The 19,661-nt window shown below is 43.5% G+C and overlaps 1 protein-coding gene across 3 annotated transcripts in view; it reads right to left on the bottom strand.

The window, feature by feature from the left end:
* Positions 1-19,661, bottom strand: part of FTO (FTO alpha-ketoglutarate dependent dioxygenase) — a 395,157-nt gene that overhangs the window by 255,636 nt on the left and 119,860 nt on the right. For all 3 annotated transcript variants that reach the window (XM_047078416.1, XM_047078419.1, XM_047078418.1), the window contains one exon: positions 9,050-9,674. In XM_047078416.1, the coding sequence (XP_046934372.1) occupies positions 9,050-9,674 (625 nt within the window). The remainder of the gene's footprint in view (positions 1-9,049; positions 9,675-19,661) is intronic.

Genomic DNA, 19,661 nt, shown 5'->3' with positions numbered 1-19,661 from the left:
AGTGACAATGACGCCATAGTGGCTTCAAGCCAGTGAATATGGCTATTCTTCTAAGTGGTGGTCTTTGTAGGCTAATGGGCCAGTTGACAACTCTCCCCTCTCTCTGCCATCCCCCACTCGTCCCAGTATGGCACCAATAAAGTCTTGAACGACAAACAGAGACAGTCATTGCAATCGGTGTTTCCTGATGTCTCCCATAAATCCAGCACCTTTGAAATGTGCTCATTAAAATAAGGTTTTCTTGGAAGGTTTGTTTCCCCCTTGGGCTGGGTCCGGAGGAGGGAGGGAAGCTCTGTGTCTGATAAATTTTTTACTGTGTAAGTATAGCGTTGCTCACTTACTCCATAAAATCAACTCGTAATTATCTATAGCAACTGCAGCTGATTACTCTGCCTCATGTTATTCTGGAAACAAGCAGAGGCAATCAGCTCCTACTTGCCTTTAAACCCCAGGAACGCTGAGAGGACTGCAAATGCCTCGTGTCTCATGCATTCCTGGCTCCCACCAGCCAGACCGTTCAAGAAGTCAAAGACGTGACAAAATACGAAAGAATGCTAAGTGTAAACGTCAAGTTTAAAATTCTAAAACATCCCCCCTCCCAAATTAGCCAATTTGATTCTTTTATGCTAACTAGGTTTTGAACAACTAATTCCCATTTGGTGAAAGAGAAATGCCATCAAATATATTTCCCATTCTCTATTCCTTTGGCCAAGTACTAAGATTTCTAAGACCCTGGCCTTGGCAATTATATTCTGTTTCCTTAACCCCACCCCCAGAAGGGCTTACGCAGCAGGTCCCTTCCTTCCTATCCACGTCCTACATCTTGAGGCAGGAGAGACCCAGAAGTTGCAGCCAGTCAGCTGGTATACAAAAGCTCATGGTGCTTTCTCTGTCCCGTGCTGATCTGTGACACTGCAGTGTCTGGGATGGAGAATCTGTCTTGGAAAAGGGAGAGAGTCAGAGGGGGGAGGGAAAGATGTGGGGTTGGGAAGATACATTCTGGGAGGGATAAGGCATGACGGATGTACAAGATGGGTGCAATTCCGAGCTGCAACGTATCAAATGAAGGACACGGAATTGCAAGCGAAGAGTTTGGAGAGGTGGGCAGAGGCCAGGACACGGATGGCTTTGCGAACCGTGGTAAGCAATTTAAGACTGAGGGCAATGATGGGACACTAACGACTTTTTCATAGCTCAGATGCGTTGTTCAGAGTGGTCCCCCTGAAAGGTGGACACTTCTATGTGCAGTCTTTGCATACTTTTTCTGGATTGGTTTCCACTGTGATGGCGAATGGCATAAGCCAGAGAACATTTGGGAAACACTCCTCAAGAGCATCTCCCTAGCAAAGGAGGGTCAGCCAAGGAGAAGCCACCCTGGAAGATTTCTAAACTTAGAGACACAGTCCTTGGTTGGTCGTGAGGAATGAGCAGCCAAGCCTGGGGCTGACGGAGAGCAAACTCCTTCCCAGCCACTGAGGAATGAATGGTCTGAAGAAATGAATTCAGAGAAGTTTGAAGGGCGGGGGGCACCGGGGAGTACCAAATCAGTCCCAGCTCAGAGTCTATAAGAAGCTGGAGCCTGCTCTCCGATGCCTCAAAACAAGCAATTCAGGACAAACGTAGTCCCTTGACACAGATGAATTCTAAAATTAATTATAAATTATCTGGGGTTTCAGGAGAAATATTGCTAACTCTTTACCGAAAAATCTAAAGCCTTTCAACATGATGTCTCTGGCTCTGTCAGCTTTCAGATTGAGCGTCTGAAAAAAAAAAAATTTAACATATAAATATCCACATACACAGGAGAACCTCATTACATCATGTTTCGTGGGCTTGGGGGGAAAAAGTAAAAGTGAGAAAAGGAGAGAAAAATGGATCTGGATGCTCTTGACTGAAGGTTCAAAACCATTCCATTATCTGAAGTATAATACGAAATGGGGAAAGGGAGCAGAAATACTTCTCAAACAATACATTCTCCAAACCAGACCTAACACCAGAGGCTGTAACTCCCTGGGCAGTCTCAGGAAAGGACAAAGAGTCATAGAGACTTATAGGAAACCTTTACGTTGTAAACAACATGGAAGATCAGAACCCAAACTGGATTAATCAAAAGAGGATAATTAGTTGTCCGTCTGGCTTCAGGCAAAGCTTTATCCAGAGTTCAAAGTACATGTCCAAGACTCAGTTTTTCTCCTTCTCAAAGTTCATGAGAAAGAAAGGGAGTGGCCACAACAGCAAGGGGCAGGCATGTGGGGACCATGAGACTGCTGGTCCCAAGAGAGGAAAGCAACAGCTTAAGAAGAGCCAAAAGATGAAGGGAAAGAAACTGGAAATTGACCACACTATTAACTACTGAAATAACTACTTGAAGCCAGTGAGATCGCTGGGCTTAGTATTAAGTAAGACAATTCCTTATCTTTTTAAATGAAGTCTGTTTAGGTCAGGTATCTGCTATTTGCAATCGAAAGAATCCTAATACTAAACAGAAATTGTAGTTATAGAAATCAGAGTTCTTGGGCAGTGGCCAAAATGTAGATGAACAGCATAAACTACTCAAAACTAGAAATACTGACTTTAGGCAACAAATACTTACTCTTCTACCATTATCTGCACAAAGAAGGACAGAAACCATGTCTTTAAGGAGCTTACAATTCTAGTTCAAGTATGTGCAAAACTAATGTATGGCCCTGGAAGGCAGGACAGTGGTTACTGCTCAAGGGGGAAAATACACTGGAAGGAAGCATTTCTGAGGTGCTAATATAAATGATGTCATTCAGTAATACAGAATTAAATTGTCTTAGACAATAAAACTTGTTCCACTCTAACCTGTCCTCTTATTCCCTGCACATCACATGAATACATAATTAAAAACTCAGCCATTCTTGGGGAAGATATTTGCAAATCACTTATCTGTTAAGAAGTTAACATCCACAACCTATAAAGAGCTCCTAAAACTCAACAACTAAAACAACAACTCAATTCAAAATGGGCAAAAAAAACCTTGAAGAGACATGTCTCAAAAGAAGATACACGAATAGCCAAGTAGCACATGAAACAAAGCTCAACATCATTAACCATCAGGGATCGAGGAAGCTTCTGCAGAAAATTCACTATCTTGAGTGTGGTCATGGTTTCACAGGTGTGTTAAAACTCCTTCGAATGTAAACTTTAAATATGTGCAGTTTGTTGTATGTAAATTATGCCTCAATAAAACTATTGAGGGAAGGGGCAAAAATCAGCCATTTTTGTTGGCTGGTCTTCTCTTGACAATTAGGAGATGTCACTGCTGGTCCTCTTTTCTCACCGGCACTGAACACTGCCCCTTTTCTCCAGGGAAAAGATGGGTGCCATCATACAAACACCTCTCCTTACCTCTGCCTCTTCTAATCCGGCCCCCCTTCTCCAATCTGGATTACCTCTGCCTCTTCTAATCCGGCCCCCCTTCTCCAATCTGGATTACCTCTGCCTCTTCTAAACCAGCCCCTCTTCTCCAATCTGGATTACCTCTGCCTCTTCTAATCCGGCCCCCCTTCTCCAATCTGGATTACCTCTGCCTCTTCTAAACCAGCCCCCCTTCTCCAATCTGGATTACCTCTGCCTCTTCTAATCCGGCCCCCCTTCTCCAATCTGGATTACCTCTGCCTCTTCTAAACCAGCCCCCCTTCTCCAATCTGGATTACCTCTGCCTCTTCTAAACCAGCCCCCCTTCTCCAATCTGGATTACCTCTGCCTCTTCTAATCCGGCCCCCCTTCTCCAATCTGGATTACCTCTGCCTCTTCTAAACCAGCCCCCCTTCTCTAATCTGGATTACCTCTGCCTCTTCTAAACCGGCCCCCCTTCTCTAATCTGGATTACTGCAATAGTCTCTTTCTGCTGCTTCCAGTGCCACCTCCCTCCTTCGACTCAAACCCACAATGGCTCCCATCTCCTGCCACACTGTGTACAAGCCCGCTACCTCGTATTACAGTATTACATCCGTATTAGCTGCTGCCCACTCTCGGCTCCTCGTCTTTCCTCTCTGTCTTCACGGCTGTTACTCTCCCTCTCTCTCACTCCACTACCGCATCTGCACTTGCTGCTTCTGAAATATCCCAACATCGGGTTCCATCTCTAGGCCTTCAATATTCCCTCTACCCAGGCTGTTCTCCCGCTCACTCCTTCCAGCCTTGGCTCAAATGTGACCTTCTGAAGGAAGTCTATTTAAAACGGTACACCTGTGCCTCACCCCTGTACAAACTTCTTGTTCGTTTTCTGTCTCTCTTTGCTAAAATATAAGCTCCATGAGGGCAGGGATTTTTGTTCATGCTTAGATGCTCGGCATCTAGAAAAGTGGTTGGCAAACAGTAGATGCTTACTGTTAAGTGAATAAATAATTCCATGGGGATTTTAAAAAATAGGACTTGGTAGACCAAAAAAGTTTTACTGAGCGGTAGAAGTGACTTCAAAACTAACTAACAACAGGGGTGCCTGGATGGCTCAGGCAGCTAAGTGACTGACTCTTGATCTCAGTGCAGGTCTTGATCTCAGGGTCGAGCTCAAGCCCCACACTGGGCTCCGTGCTGGGCGCGAAACCTACTTAAAAACAACAACAACAACAACAACAACAAAACTAACAAACATGGCATGATACAATGAAACAAAGTCAAATGAGCTTTGAGATCTCAGATAGGAATGGGGGAAGACTAAGACAAACATTAAATATCATAGCATTTGGGGGGCACATGGGTGGCTCAGTTGGTTGAGCATCTGACTCTTGATTTCAGCTTAGGTCATGATCCCGGGCTGGTGGCATGGAGCCCCAGGTCAGGCTTCTCGCTGAGGGTGGAGCCTGCTTAGGATTCTCTACTCCTCCCCTGCTTGCATGTTCACGATCCCTCTCTCAAGAAAGAAAAATCCTAACATTTAAAAAAATTAGGAATGCTCCCAAGCTCCTAGCTTCAATTACAGTCTAGTCTTTCATGCTCCCAAAGACAAGCTAAGGAAGACAAAGCTACTCGTTTAAAAGTAAAGATTTAAGAATTACAGCAACATGGGGGGACTGGCTGGCTCATTTGGTGGAGCAGGTGACTCTTGATCTTGGGGTTGTGAGTTCAAGCCCCACGTTGGGTGTACAGATTATTTAAAAATAACATCTTTAAAAAAAGAGAGAATCATGGCAACCAATTTCCATCCTTAAGTGAATTCAGTTTTTCATAGTCAAAGACATGAGTGGGAATCCTAGAATTCTAAGATAAGTATTACAAAGTCCCTGCTTTCTAGTCTATCACATACTCAACAGGAATCATGGACTGGTCTCTCTTCCTTTTCTTCCTCACCTTTCCTTCCCAGGAATCTGGAAAATAGGAATCTGCAATACGTAGCATGAGTTAAAATTCTTGGGGTGCCTGGGTGGCTCAGTCGGTGAAGTTCAGGTCATGATCTTGCAGTCTGTGGGTTTGAGCCCCACATCGGGCTCTGTGCTGACAGCTCAGAGCCTGAAGCCTGCTTGGGATGCTGTGTCTCCCTCTCTCACTTCCTCTCCCCCACTTGGCTCTGTTTCTCTCTTTTTCAAAAATAAAAACAAAAAACAAAAAACACTAAAAGAATTTTTTTTAATAAATAAAATAAAATTCTTAAGAATTTTTTTTATAAAGACAACACTGCAGAAAATGTTTCCTTCCAAATGACCAAAAACAGTAACAAATAATTATTTACCTGATCTTTTTGAAGGTATTCCCGTCGGAGAACAATTAAACAATAGATTGTTAATGCCTTCCCTGCTAAAATGTGTGTGTGTGTGTGTGTGTGTGTGTGTGTGTGTGTGTGTTTGTATCTAGGAGTAACAAGCAATTGCCAGCAAAGCTAGCATAGGAAAATCAAATACTCTGCCTATTTACACATGATTCCCTGAAGCCATTCCTGATTAAATATTGTACCATTTCAATCTTCTTACTGGGGATATCTATTAACTAGGACTGCTTGTGAAGCCAATGAATTTATCATATAATTACACGTACCCTATACAAATTACTTCTCGATGACCTCTACTCACAGAAATAAACCAAAGAGGCATGACTCGTTCATTATAAATCCACATGAAGATTCCTCTAGGAAAAGGCATTGAGAACAAAGTCCTGAAGGATCTTAAGCTGCACCTGAATTTAATTTTCAGCAGGAAGTAATCACTTCTGTTCTGAACTCCTAATGCATTTGCAGGAGCTCCTATGGCATGAAACGCTCTCTTATCACTAAGTAGCTATGTGACCTTGGACCAGTCACTGCCATTCTCCCTGCCTCAGTGTCTTCACGTATAAAAGGAGACACTTGAACTAGGTGACTTCAAAAGTCTCTTCCAGGCCTGACGTTTCCTCATTTCGTAATTATAATCACAAGGGCACACTTTATTTCACCCATCTTTTCAACACAAGAAGAGCATTTGATTTACTTCCGCATCCTCTGCAGTGTTTAGAACAGTTAACTGAACCTCCTTGAGCAGCTGCTTGACAAACGTGTTCAAGGATCCAGAAAACAGTACAGTTGGCTGAAATTTCCTTTCTCTTCACTCCCTTAAAGACTTTTCTAACCCTAGTCGTGATTTTAACCCAAGTGGCTCTCTTTAAGTCCACCCTTACCATACTTCTGGCAGGATTACAAGGAGGCCAGAGAAGTAAACGTATCCCTTGTCACCTGGTAAAGCCGTCTGGAAGAAATGCATCCACCAAAAACAGGTTCAAGGCACATGCTTTGTAAGCCATCTGACCCAACACCACAGCCGGAGACCTAGAGAGAGGTTCCATTTCATAGAATAAGCTTATCTAATGCATTCCAATCACCTGAGAGCATGTGTAGGAAGCTATAGCAGATGTCGCGGTGGGGGGAGAGAAGGGAGGTGACGGGAAGAAGAGGAGAGGATACAGGACCTGCGAGGAGGAGCAAGTAGAATATTCCCTTCACTTTTCCAGAGGTGGACACTTTAGAAACCCAAATCCCAGAGGGAGCTGTACTGCAAGGGTAGAAAATATCTGCTCATAAGGCACTTGGCCTTCACTGTTAGGACTCTGAAGCCAGAATGTCTGGGTTCAAATCCCACCTTTGCTCATTAATAGCTGTACAACCGTGGAAAAGTTAATCATCCTCCCGTGCCTCAGTTTCCCCATCCGTAAAATGAGGAGAACAGCAGCACTTGGTTCACAGGGGTGTTACGGGAATAAAGTGGGTCAATACATGTCAAATGCTTATACCGATGCCCAGCACACAGTAGGTGCTCAATAAATGAGAGCTCCTGGTGTTGCTGCTGTTATAATCATGAGAGCTCTGGGATTCTCGGGGGGCTAAGAGAACAAAGGAATCCCCCTGCTCTTACGGATTTGAACTCTGCACTTCCCTCCTCCAGACGACAGTCAGTTGCAAGGCTAAACCTTCATATGTTTATGTAGACTTGTATACTTTATCAGTCTTAACTACTCCCGACCACAGAAACTACTCATTAAAAATTTAAATTCCTTTCTGAACGACATTCTAGGCTTCAAAAAAGACTTGATCACCCACGCTCTGGGAGCACAAAAGGACCATTAAAACTGTGGGGCTGAGAGGAGGTGGGAACACAAAGACACCTTTGTAGCAGCCTGAGCTATCACATACCACTGCCTCAATTTTAGAGAGTTGCCTCCTTAAGAAGGAAACTAACAAACTCCATTGTTCCTTCACATCAGAGTTCTTGGATGTGATCATTCTTAAATCCTTGGCAACGCCTTATTAAAGATCAGAGGATCTCCATTCCTTCCATTAGGACAGCATCAAATCCCCTTCAAGCAATTTTCTTAGGTCAGCATCATTATTTACGATGCCAGAGAAACTGCTAAAATTTCCAAATGCTCAACTAGTTCCTCGTTCCGGGCTGAAGACGTAAGGTAAAAGTTGGAAAACGTCTTAGCCACCCCGAGGCAGTGTTTGAGATTGGGAAATGGGAAGAAATATGAAGAGAACTACGAGAACGTCCTTTTAAGATCCCTTTTCCAAAAACGGCCATGTTAGTAAACGAAAAGCATACAGCGATAACGACATCCAATTAAAAAAATAGTTTTCAGAAAGCACTGACCCTTAAAAGTTCCAGGTCTTTCCCTGATGGGACATCTAGAACTCTGCTTTTGCAAGCATCTTCCAGTAAACAGGTCGAAGAGATAGACAACAGGGTTAATACCGCATCTTGTACCCCTCTGTCAAATGATCAGGCAAAGAACGAAGTCAGCGTGGTCACGCCATCCTGGATCTGCCCACTTGTCTTAGGAGCCTGTGCTGAAAAACAGCGGAGACCCTGCACCCAGAGCAACTGAACAACACAGGAAGGAAAGTTCCGGTAGGCCGCGAAAAGGTAGCCTAGGGTCTCTGTTCCAAGGGGACCAGGTTTCGGAAACTGCAAGAACAAGTTCACCCACAGCACCCCTTTTAGGACTCGAACTGCAGCAGCGCTTATAGGGGACTGGAGAGTCTCCTAAAAACAGAGGACCGTCTGCTCACAGAACCTACTCCAACCGCTTCCGGCAAGGAAGGACAGTAGTCAAATCTGTATGAAGCCAAGAACAAGTCCATGTTTGACAAATCACTCCCATCAAGACAGTGATGTCAACCACAATAAAGGAGTTTGGCAAGACGGGTAGCGTGCACCTGTGGGAACCGGGAAAGATTTGACAGATTTTTTGTTTTCCCAGCCCTTTATCAGCAAGTTAATTATAGCAACTGTACCGTCTACTCTGAGCTTTAGAGAAAGGAGGTTGGCTGTCTGAAACCAAGATCTGTTCTCCTGGGCATGAGAAAGACGGAATGACAGTGGTGCTTACACGCGAAAATACTCCATCTGCGTCCCGTGTAACAAAGAGTTGGGCAGCGCCCCGAGACGAGAAAGAGGTATGTTCTGCGGAGACATGGGTGCGGCAAACCTCAAGAGGGCAGGCAACACCGTGTACACACAGATGCACGATCACACACGCGCACACACGCGCACACCTCCAGAGCCTACACAACTCTGGTCGTGTTACACTCAGAGCTGCGTCTTCACAGGGCAGACTGTACCTTCACAGCTATAACTATACACCGCCACCGCTGAGCGCTCCACGAGGTTTTCATCGTGATGCCAGCTCACGGCCATTTTCCCCATGCCAAAGTAAGGCTCCTCTTTCAGGTATGGCATTTTCTGGGGATCCATGAAATTCAACAAAGTGACGTTGTACGCCGCTCTGTTCTTAATGTCCACCTCATCCTGCCCATCGAAGGACCCCATACCGACCCGGGGGAAGTCTGGCCCTATACACACTGGCACGGCATCGATATTCGACTTCTCTTTGCAGGCGAGTTCTTCCAGAGCCTGGATGGTCTCTATCTGCAGGTAGTCATTGAGCCTGAGGAAGGTCTGACAAGCAGCCGCTATTTCAGCCTCCTCGTATCTCGTACTAGCACCCTTCACTGGCCAGGGTACCGTAAAGAGCCTGGTGTTCAGGTACTTGTAGGTGCAGCCTGGGTTTCCGATGAGGATGCGAGATACCGGAGTGAGCAAATCTTTGCCCTGGATCCTAACCAGGTCCCGAAAGAAGCAGCCATGCTTGTGCAGTGCGAGGAAGGCTTCTTGAACTTCTTTATGGAGCTCCTCGGGGACGCTGCCGGCTTCGCGGAGAATTAGTTTAGGATATTTCAGCTGCCACTAAAACAAAACCAAAGCAAAAATACGTGTTCATGGACAGCTATGATTTTATCATTTCCAGAAGTCTGTTTCTTTGTCGGCAGCATCAGGAGGAAAAACAACCCAAGGTAGCGGGTGGCCTTTCTAAACAGGATTCACATCTCTCCAGCCTCAAGCGGAAGACTAAATAAAACAGTTACCATCGGCTGTCCAGTCTGGATTTTAGCTTCTACAAGCCCAAGCTCAAAACAATCAATCGTTAATATAAATAAAGTACTAGAATAATAATTTGTGCTTTGATCTCCCAGGGTCCCTCTACGGTCACTTCTCCCTGCCCTCAACCTGTCTTCCAACCTTTGGCCCTCCAGACAACATGATTTTATTAATTAACCGCTTTAACACCTATTTAAGTGCCAGCTAAATGCTCAGTACTATTCTAAATCATGTATACACAGTAACTCATTCGCTGCTCGCAACATTATGTGGCAGCACCATTATTATCTCCAGTTTTTAGATGAGAATCCAGAAGCACAGAGACATTTTAAACACTTGCCCAAAGTCACGTAGCTGATACGTGTTGGAGCTGGGATTTGAAGGCCTAGGCTCCAGAGTCTGGTTCCAGGGCAGACGAGACTGCCTTGCTTCCCAATAAGTGCCAAACTGGTTTCTGCTTTAGTACTTTCACTGAAAGAGAAATCACTTCTCGTTGGGAATTAGATAACAAGTCCCATGAACACTAGAACCATGAGACTTTTGTTTACAACTATAATACTAGTGCCCAGGATGGATCCAGTAAATGTTGAATGAATGAGTGAATAAATGAGGTATTCTACTGTGATTCAGAAAGCTGTAATAATTCCACTGGGGTCACTGGGAGAGAAGACTGTAGGATAATCCTTCCTCTAATATGGAAATGCATGGATTTATTGATGCAGTAGAGGACTTCATTACCCTGTCAGCGACCACTTCTGGCTTCTAGGATTTATGAACGGGTGACAAACCAGAGATCCCGGATTCTACACAATGCAATGAACTTTTTTTTTAACCAAAGCACAGGATTTTACATCTACCCCTGTAAAGTTTAATCTGATCGGTACCTTCCCACTACTGTACTGCTAACCAGTTTTGAAACACATTTCTTCTATATCTTCATTTAATAATTACCATTTATATGATAAACAGGGTGAGACCACTTATTCCTCCATACATTTTTTCATTCATTATGTGTCTACAGAGCACATGAGACAGAGATAAGGTTCCTGCCCTCACAGAGTTTTCTAGCAGATCAGGTAATAAATAAGGAAAAGCAATCTCAAAATGCATTAAGTACTAGGACAGAAACAAACCACTGGGATATCATTAGATGAGGAAAGACTCTCTAAAGAGCTGGCATTTAAGCTGTGATCTTCAGGAAAAGGCCGCGTCAGCCATGTGACAAGCTGGGGAGAGAGCTTCCCGGGGAAGAGACCAAAAACTACACTGGCACTGGGGACACCAGCCCAATCTCGAGACAAAATGGCGGCAAGTTTCACTTGAGCCAAAGAGCCAAAGCAGAGTGACGTGGTGAGGTTGAAGGGAAGGCAGAGGCTGGACCACAGGAAGCCTAGGAGGTCAAAGTAGGGAACCGGGATTTACTCAAAGTGCACTGGAGGGCTCAAGGGGAGAAGAGTAATTTGATTGACCTTTTATAAAAATCACTCTTAGTTAAAATATCGGGCATGGATTGGAAAGAGGTAAATGTGAAAGCGGAAATTCTATTAGGTGCTATCACAGCCATCCCAGGGGAAAGAGATGATGGTCCGAATTAGAGACAGAGACAAATGGACAGGTAAAATACATACTTTATAGGCAGAGCAAAAGGAAGTGCTTACGGATTAGATGTGAGGGGCAAAGAAAGGAAAGCAATTATAGGCGACTAGTAGATTCCTGGATTTAATGACTAAATAAACAACTTACCATTTTTTGTTTTAAATAAGAAAGACTGGGACAAAACAGGAATAGTAGGTGGAAGAATTGGAAGGAATGAGGAGCTCTATTTTGGAGCCGTAGCCATTAAGATACCTTCAAAATCTTTGGGAATGCAAGCTGGTGCAGCCACTCCAGAAAACAGTATGGAGGTTCCTCAAAAAACTAAAAAGAGAACTACCCTACGACCCAGCAATTGCACTACTAGGCATTTATCCATGGGATACAGGTGTGCTGTTTAGAAGGGACACATGCACCCCCAGGTTTATAGAAGCACCATCAACAATAGCCAAAGGATGGAAAGAGCCCAAATGTCCATCGACGGATGAATGGATAAAGAAGATGTGGTATCTATATACAATGGAGTATTACTCAGCAATCAAAAAGAATGAAATCTTGCCATTTGCAACTACGTGGATGGAACTGGAGGGTATTATGCTGAGTGAAATTAGCCAGTCAGAGAAAGACAAATATCATACGCCTTCACTCATATGAGGACTTTAAGAGACAAAACTGATGAACATAAGGGAAGGAAAACAAAAATAATATAAAAACAGGGAGGGGGACAAAACAGAAGAGACTCATAAATATGGAGAACAAACTAAGGGTTACTGGAGGGGTTGTGGGAGGCGGGGATGGGCTCAATGGGGAAGGGGCAGTAAGGAATCTACTCCTGAAGTCATTCTTGCACTATATGCTAACTAACTTGGATGTAAATTTAAAAAAATAAAAAATAAAATTAAAAATTAGTTTTTTAGAAAAAGATACCTACGAAATCTTGAGGTAAAAATAGCAAGGGGACAACTGCACAGACACACCCAGAGCTCAGAGGGGCAAGTGGAGCTAGGGAAATCCAGGTGGCATTTGTCGGCACACCTTTGTTGCTGTTGTTTTTTAATGGTTTTAATTTTTGATTTCTTTTATTTGAGAGAGAGAGTGTGTGTGCGAGCGGGGAAAGGGGGGGCAGCAAGAGAAAGAGAGAATCTCAAGCAGGCTCCACACTCAGTGCAGAGCCCGACAGGGGGCTCGATCCCACGACCCTGGGATCATGACCTGAGCCAAAATCAAGAGCGGGAGGCGCTCCCGGCACATCTTTGGTTTGGAAACACCTGGAAATGGATGAGCTCTCTCAAGGCAACAGCACAAATACAGAAGGGGGCCCGCAGCCATTGCCTGAGCCACAGAGCAAAGGAGCAAAAGAGACTTTTGGGGGAGAAAACCAGAAGAGGGCATTACTGCAGAAGTCAGAAGAGAGGAGCATTTCAAGAAGGATGGCATAGGCAGCCGCCCCCGGGGGGCCAAGCAAGATGAGGCCAGAAAGTACCCCCTAGATGCGGCAGCACGGCCATCATCGATGCCCGTGACGTGAGCAATCGCAACAGGGCGCTGGCGATAAGAGTCCGAAGAGAGTTGGCTGGTGGTGGCATGAAAGCAGGTGGCACATATGAAGGTCTGTCTCAGGGGTCGTGCTACGGAGGGGAACAGAAAAACACAGCGGCTGATGAAGGGCGATACCGCTCGAGGCACCAACCTTCCGGACTGGAAGACGGGAGGGTACAACCAGGGCTCGTGAGGATACTCCCGGGAACAAAACGAGAGGAGAAGGATGCTGCTACACAACACAGGGTGACGAGGAGCAAAGGCCTTGGGTGTCTAGGGCAGGAGCCTCCCAGGTGAGGGGTGTGAACGTACCCTGTGGGGCAACCCACTGGAGTTGGGGGGGAGACGATGGTGGCACTGTTTTATTTTTAATCTGAAAAAAACAAAAACCGAGCTGCACCAAAATATGTGTCCACGTACGTGTGATAGATGGACACGTATACACACGTTTAATATGAGTACTGTGATGAAAAAGGCACCATATGGGGCGCCTGGGTGGCGCAGTCGGTTAAGCGTCCGACTTCAGCCAGGTCACGATCTCGCGGTCCGTGAGTTCGAGACCCGCGTCAGGCTCTGGGCTGATGGCTCGGAGCCTGGAGCCTGTTTCCGATTCTGTGTCTCCCTCTCTCTCTGCCCCTCCCCCGTTCATGCTCTGTCTCTCTCTGTCCCAAAAATAAATAAAAAACGTTGAAAAAAAAATTAAAAAAAAAAAGGCACCATATACAAGTAGTACTTACGTCTACTTTATGAGTAACGGCCAAAAAACTCCCTGAGACTTAGTCATTTGCATATTATCAAGTTTACAGCCCTATCCGAATCTAGACCTTCGTCCTCCTCCCAGGGCTGGAGTCATTTCATGTCCCTCTTGAGAAAGCCTGCTCTTGCATACATCTCCTCCCAACTGTGTGTTCAGTAATGCCGCCCTGGTAGCTTGAAATTGGCCATGGGGAAGTATTTACACCACAGAAATCAGGAAACACTGAGTCAACACTGAAGGGTTTTTTTGTTTTGTTTCGTTTTGTTTTCCCAGACAGCCAATTCTTTTTTTTTTTAATTTTTAATATTTATTTCTGAAAGAGAGAGAGAGACTCAGAGCATGAGCAGGCGAGGGGCAGAGAGAGAGGGAGACACAGAATCCAAAACAGGCTCCAGGCTCTGAGCTGTCGGCACAGAGCCCGACACGGGGTTTGAACTCACAAACCGTGGGATCATGACCTGAGCCGAAGTCGGATGCCCAACCGACTGAGCCACTCAGGCGCCCCTTCAGACAACCAATTCTTAAACATTTAGTGGGATACCACTGTGTATGCTTGAAATGCGTTATGGACAGGAGTACGTGGTCAGAAAACATTTGGATCAGAGGAAAGATATTTCCTATATCGGAATAAACTGGGAGAAAGAAGATGTAAATTCAGATAGGGCCACAAACTTGATAATATGCAAACGACTAAGTTTCGGGATTTTTTTTGGCGGGGGGAGAGGGGAGCACTTCCAATTTTCACAGTGAAAATGCCAAACAAATCACTAGCTAAGTATGTGTGCCGGTCATTTGGGTTGTTTGCCAAATAGTTCTGGGTTTCTCCCCCCATCATCCAGGATTTGGGGCCCATGTGAACTTACACTTCCTAACCTGCCTCATGCTGGATGAAACATGTCACTATTTCTGCCCAGTGAAAAATGCTGGCTGCCACTTCCAGCCTGGAGCACTTCACTGCCAGTGCCAGACCCTCTAGAACATTCTTTCTGGCACAGTAACCGGCTAGTGGCTGCTTGGATCTGAGTTACTACTTTAATGGGTAGTGACTCTTTGCCAACCCACAAATGATATGTAAAGTGAATAAGAAGTACTGTTGGGGGAAGCCACTGAGATTTGAGGGTTGTTTGTCACTACAGCATTATCTAGCCTATTCTGCCTAATCCAGAATGCAGGGAACAGAAGGTATGGAGGAAGTCTGAGGAAGTATGCGGAAGAAAAATGAATTAGTCAAGTCTGCATACGGAAAAATGACCTTACTAGGAAGGGACAGTAGGACTGCCCTGCTTCTCAGAGGGCCTATCTGAGGCGGGGGATCATAAACTTAAAGTTGACAAAGAGCAGACTTATGGGGCACACCACTGTGAATTGCCATTGAGACTGTCAGGGATGCATTTAGGATTTATAGTTTCTATACTCATTCCATTTGCAAGAGAAGAAGAGAAATCTCATACTTTCTGTTCATGCAGCTCGTGAAGGGAGCAATGTAAGCTAGTAAGAAACAACAGAATATTCTGGAGCCAAGAGCAGTCACTCTAATTTTATCACGAAACTAATTATTCTCTGAGCAAGTCCCCAAACACTCGGTATGTTCAAAGCACATCTAACCAACAGCAGTGGTTCAGAAGGAAATTTCTCTATACTGTCTTAACAGTTCTGGGGTTCTTCTAAACAATCCTCAGTATAAGATATGAAACAAAATAAGAGAATTCCCAAGAACTTTATTTGGGAACACACCCACTCTGGGACTGGGAGAGGAGGAAGGCTGGAAATAATACACAAACACACATCAACATCTACCTACAGCTGCCATTGCTCAAATAGACAGTGGGGCTGGAGACTACAGAAGAGGTATTTAACACAGGAGAATAATAATTCTAAAGACCTGGGAAACCCACACAACCATATGCGTATCACATGTAAATACCTTGACATTAAAAAAAGCATTCCAAAAATAAAACAGTACAAATGACGTGGGAAAGTATCCCCCCCCCCAATTTTGCACTGATCTCTCATCTGCCTTTCCCCTTTAACCACATCTGCCTCTTTTCCTACAGGTCTCAAGGGGCCAGCATTCAGCAACCCCCTTCGGACAGGCCCTTTCCCCCAAATCTATACCTGCCAGGACCTTCTCATCCTCCAGGCCACTTTCTAAAGAATCCTTCCACCCTCACGTATGTATCCCCATTCCCCTTCATTACACTTCTCTTTCTGCTTTCACAGCACGTGCCAATCCGTAACTACTTATTTATTTCAACTACTATTTATTTTTATTTTTTTAATATGAAATTTATTGGAAAATTGGTTTCCATACAACAGCCAGTGCTCATCCCAACAGGTGCCCCCCCCATGCCCATCACCCACTTTCCCCTCCCTCCCACCCCCCATCAACCCTCAGTTTGTTCTCAGTTTTTAAGTCTCTTATGTTTTGGCTCCCTCCCTCTCTATTTTTTTTCCCTCCCCCTCCCCCATGGTCTTCTGTGAAGTTTCTCAGGATCCACATAAGAATGAAAACATACGGTATCTGTCTTTCTCTGTCTGACTTATTTCACTGAGCATAACACTCTCCAGTTCCATCCACGTTGCTACAAAGGGCCAGATTTCATTCTTTCTCATTGCCAAGTAGTATTCCATTGTGTATATAAACCACAATTTCTTTATCCAGTCATCAGTTGATGGACATTTAGGCTCTTTCCATAATTTGGCTATTGTTGAGAGTGCTGCTATAAACATTGGGGTACAAGTGCCCCTATGCATCAGCCCTCCTGTATCCCTTGGGTATATTCCTAGCAGTGCTATTGCTGGGTCATAGGGTAGATCTATTTTTAATTTTTTGAGGACGCTCCACACTGTTTCCAGAGTGGCTGCACCAGTTTGCATTCCCACCAACAGTGCAAGAGGGTTCCCGTATCTCCACCTCCTCTCCAGCATCTATAGTCTCCTGATTTGTTCATTTTAGCCACTCTGACTGGCGTGAGGTGGTATGTGAGTGTGGTTTTGATTTGTATTTCCCTGATGAGGAGCGACGTTGAGCATCCTTTCATGTGCCTGTTGGCCAACTGGATGTCTTCTTTAGAGAAGTGTCTATTCATGTTTTCTGCCCATTTCTTCACTGGATCATTTGTTTAAAATCTCTCCTGCAAGCCTGAATCTCCCAGAAGAAGGACACGGTAGTGGCTTTATTCTCCACTTTATCTCCAAGCCCTCAGCTGGCTCAAATATAAGTGCTTAAGACTTGTTTCTAAGAGTAAAAGAAGAAAAGGTCTGAGACTGATAGAAAGCAGGTAAGTGGGGGTCTGAGCTACGAGTGGAGAAGAAGGCTGACTGCAAAAGGCAGGAGGGATCTTCTGGGCATTCTGGAAATGTTCTAAAACTACCATGGTGATAGTTGCACAACTCTGCCAATTTACCACAAATTACTGAACTGTATAATCTTAAAAGGTGAATTGTATGGTATGTAAATTGTACATATACACAGCTCATCAATAAGCAGCTTTTAAAAGATGGATACATTTGGGGGCGCCTGGGTGGCTCGGTCAGTTAAGTGTCAGACTCTCGGTTTTGGCTCAGATCATGATCTCATGGTTCATTAGTTCAAGCCCCATGTCAGGCTCTGCACTGGCAGCATAGAGCCTGCTTGGGATTCTCTCTCTCCCTCTCTCTCTGTCCCTCTCCCCCTCTCGCTCTCTCTCTCTCAAAATAAATAAACTTAAAAAAAATAAAAATAAAAAAATAAAAGGTGGATACATTTGAATATGCAAAATTTTTTAAATTCTACATGAAAAGAATTATAAAATAAAAAGGCAAACACTAACTGGAAAAAACTATTTGCCATCTATTTGGCAAAAATGGACAATATTCTTAAATAATCTTTCAAATTTAAATATATGTATATATACACATATAACTATCTATCTATATATATTGATATATATAAATCAATAAAGAAAATCACATAAATTAATGGAAAAGGCTCTTCAATACAGAAAAATATTGAACTGCCCCAAAGTCAGAAAAAAATACAAATTAACATAATTTGTATTAAATTATATTTAATTTAGTTTTGCCTATCAAATTTGCAAAAAAGAAAATTTTATCATAGTAATACACATTGCTGGTGAGGCAAAACCAAATACACTAATAGTCTGCAATCAGGAATGCAAACTATTACAACTTTGCTATGGCCAGTTAGACAAAATTTACCAGAACCTAATATGCTCATATCTTTCCATCCAGTTTTCCTACTTTTAAGAATTTATCATAGGGAAAGAATTAGAGAAACGTACCAAGATTATAAGGATATTCATCATACTATTATTTATGATTAAAAGCTGAAAACCACCAAATGCCCAACAGGGGATTAGAGGTGAAATGGTATATTCATGCAAGATGGAATACTAAAGTAACACACTTTAGGAAAAAATCTGTACTGTTTTGTGAAAAACGTACATAGCAAAATACTATTAAACAAGAAATTTAAAAACCAGATATTTAGACAATAGGATCTCAGCTTTAACAGAAAACAAATGTAGACATGTAAATACAGAAAAAAAAAATTAGGGGAAAATACGGTCACAAATTGATGGTGGTTATCTCTAAGTGGTGAACCTGGACATAATTTTAATTTTCTTCTTTAGACATCTGTATATTTTTCAGATTTGCCAAAATAAATCTAAAATACCTTTTAAATTAGAACAGTCAAGGAATGGGCGCCCAGGTGGCTTTGTCGGTTAAGCGTCTGACTCTTGATCTTGGCTCAGGTCATGATGTCACGGTTCATGGGATTGAGCCCCGTGTCGGGCTCTGTGCCGACAGCGTGGAGCCCACTGGGGATTCTCTCTCTCTGCCCCTCCCCCACCAAAATAAATACACTTTAGAAAAAAGAAAATCAAGGATAAAATGTCGTGTTCAAAAATTCTTAATTTTCATGACATTTCTTATATTTGCCAAGAGATTCTTTTTGATGACCCTGAATTTTCAAAAATGTTTCAATATAACTTCCTGTACTAATTTAGATCTGATTTAAAACGTTGTTGAAGGCTCTAGAAAATTATGATTTTAATGCAATAAATACAAATAATATATTCGAACTGGCTCATTTGGTCACTATCTCAAAAAAAAAAAAATCCAAGGGAAAAGTCCTCCATCCTAAATGCCTGATCTAATTATTTATAAAGTAACTAGGCTAGTGCCTGACACATAAAAACACCACGGAGTGTTTCTTAAATTTTTCTTTAACGAGAGCAAGTAACTCTGGGAAAGAACTCAACGTTAAATAATGGACTATTAACTCATTCTGCCAAACAAGCAAGTTTACTTTCCGTTCTGGACAGGTACATGTAAAACATCAGATATCACACAATGATCTGGAACTGCCGTCGGCAGATTTTCAGGTATGTTAGAATTTTTTTGTTGTTTAATCCCATGAAAGTTTTGCCAGGGAGTATGCAGTTGTGCAATTATATTAATAGTTGTCTGGTCACCTAATATATTTCTTGAGGTCTACAAAAGATTCCGTCACCTAAATGACAATTATATAGTTTAATAAGCAGCTGGAAAGACATCGTAGATATAAATTGCCAACATGCCAGGGCTTTTATCAATCTTTGACAGATGCAGAATGAATGGTAGGTTTTCTGGAGAATACGCTTTATTTTCCACCTACTTGACACCATTATGTGAAAATTCTACTGCTTCTCCTCTCACATCAAGGGATAGTTCTGAAAGGATGTCGTCCTACAGAGAGGACAGACCTGCTGTTAAATGAAGAAGATACCAGTGTTGCAGGAGGCTCGCGTAAACGAAGCCAATGGAACTGAACCTTCGGTAGAGTGAAATTAAACCGATAGTCTTCAAGTGACTTGGGAAAGGTACTTCATTTAAAAAGTGTTAGGGGGGCGCCTGGGTGG

Source organism: Lynx rufus, unplaced genomic scaffold (assembly GCF_022079265.1).
Source record: "Lynx rufus isolate CCGP_SWC_20201006 ecotype Redwood Valley unplaced genomic scaffold, mLynRuf1.p SCAF_16, whole genome shotgun sequence".
Lineage (NCBI taxonomy): Eukaryota > Metazoa > Chordata > Mammalia > Carnivora > Felidae > Lynx > Lynx rufus.
Note: the sequence above shows the minus strand (reverse complement) of the source record. Positions and strands in the feature narration are given on the sequence as shown.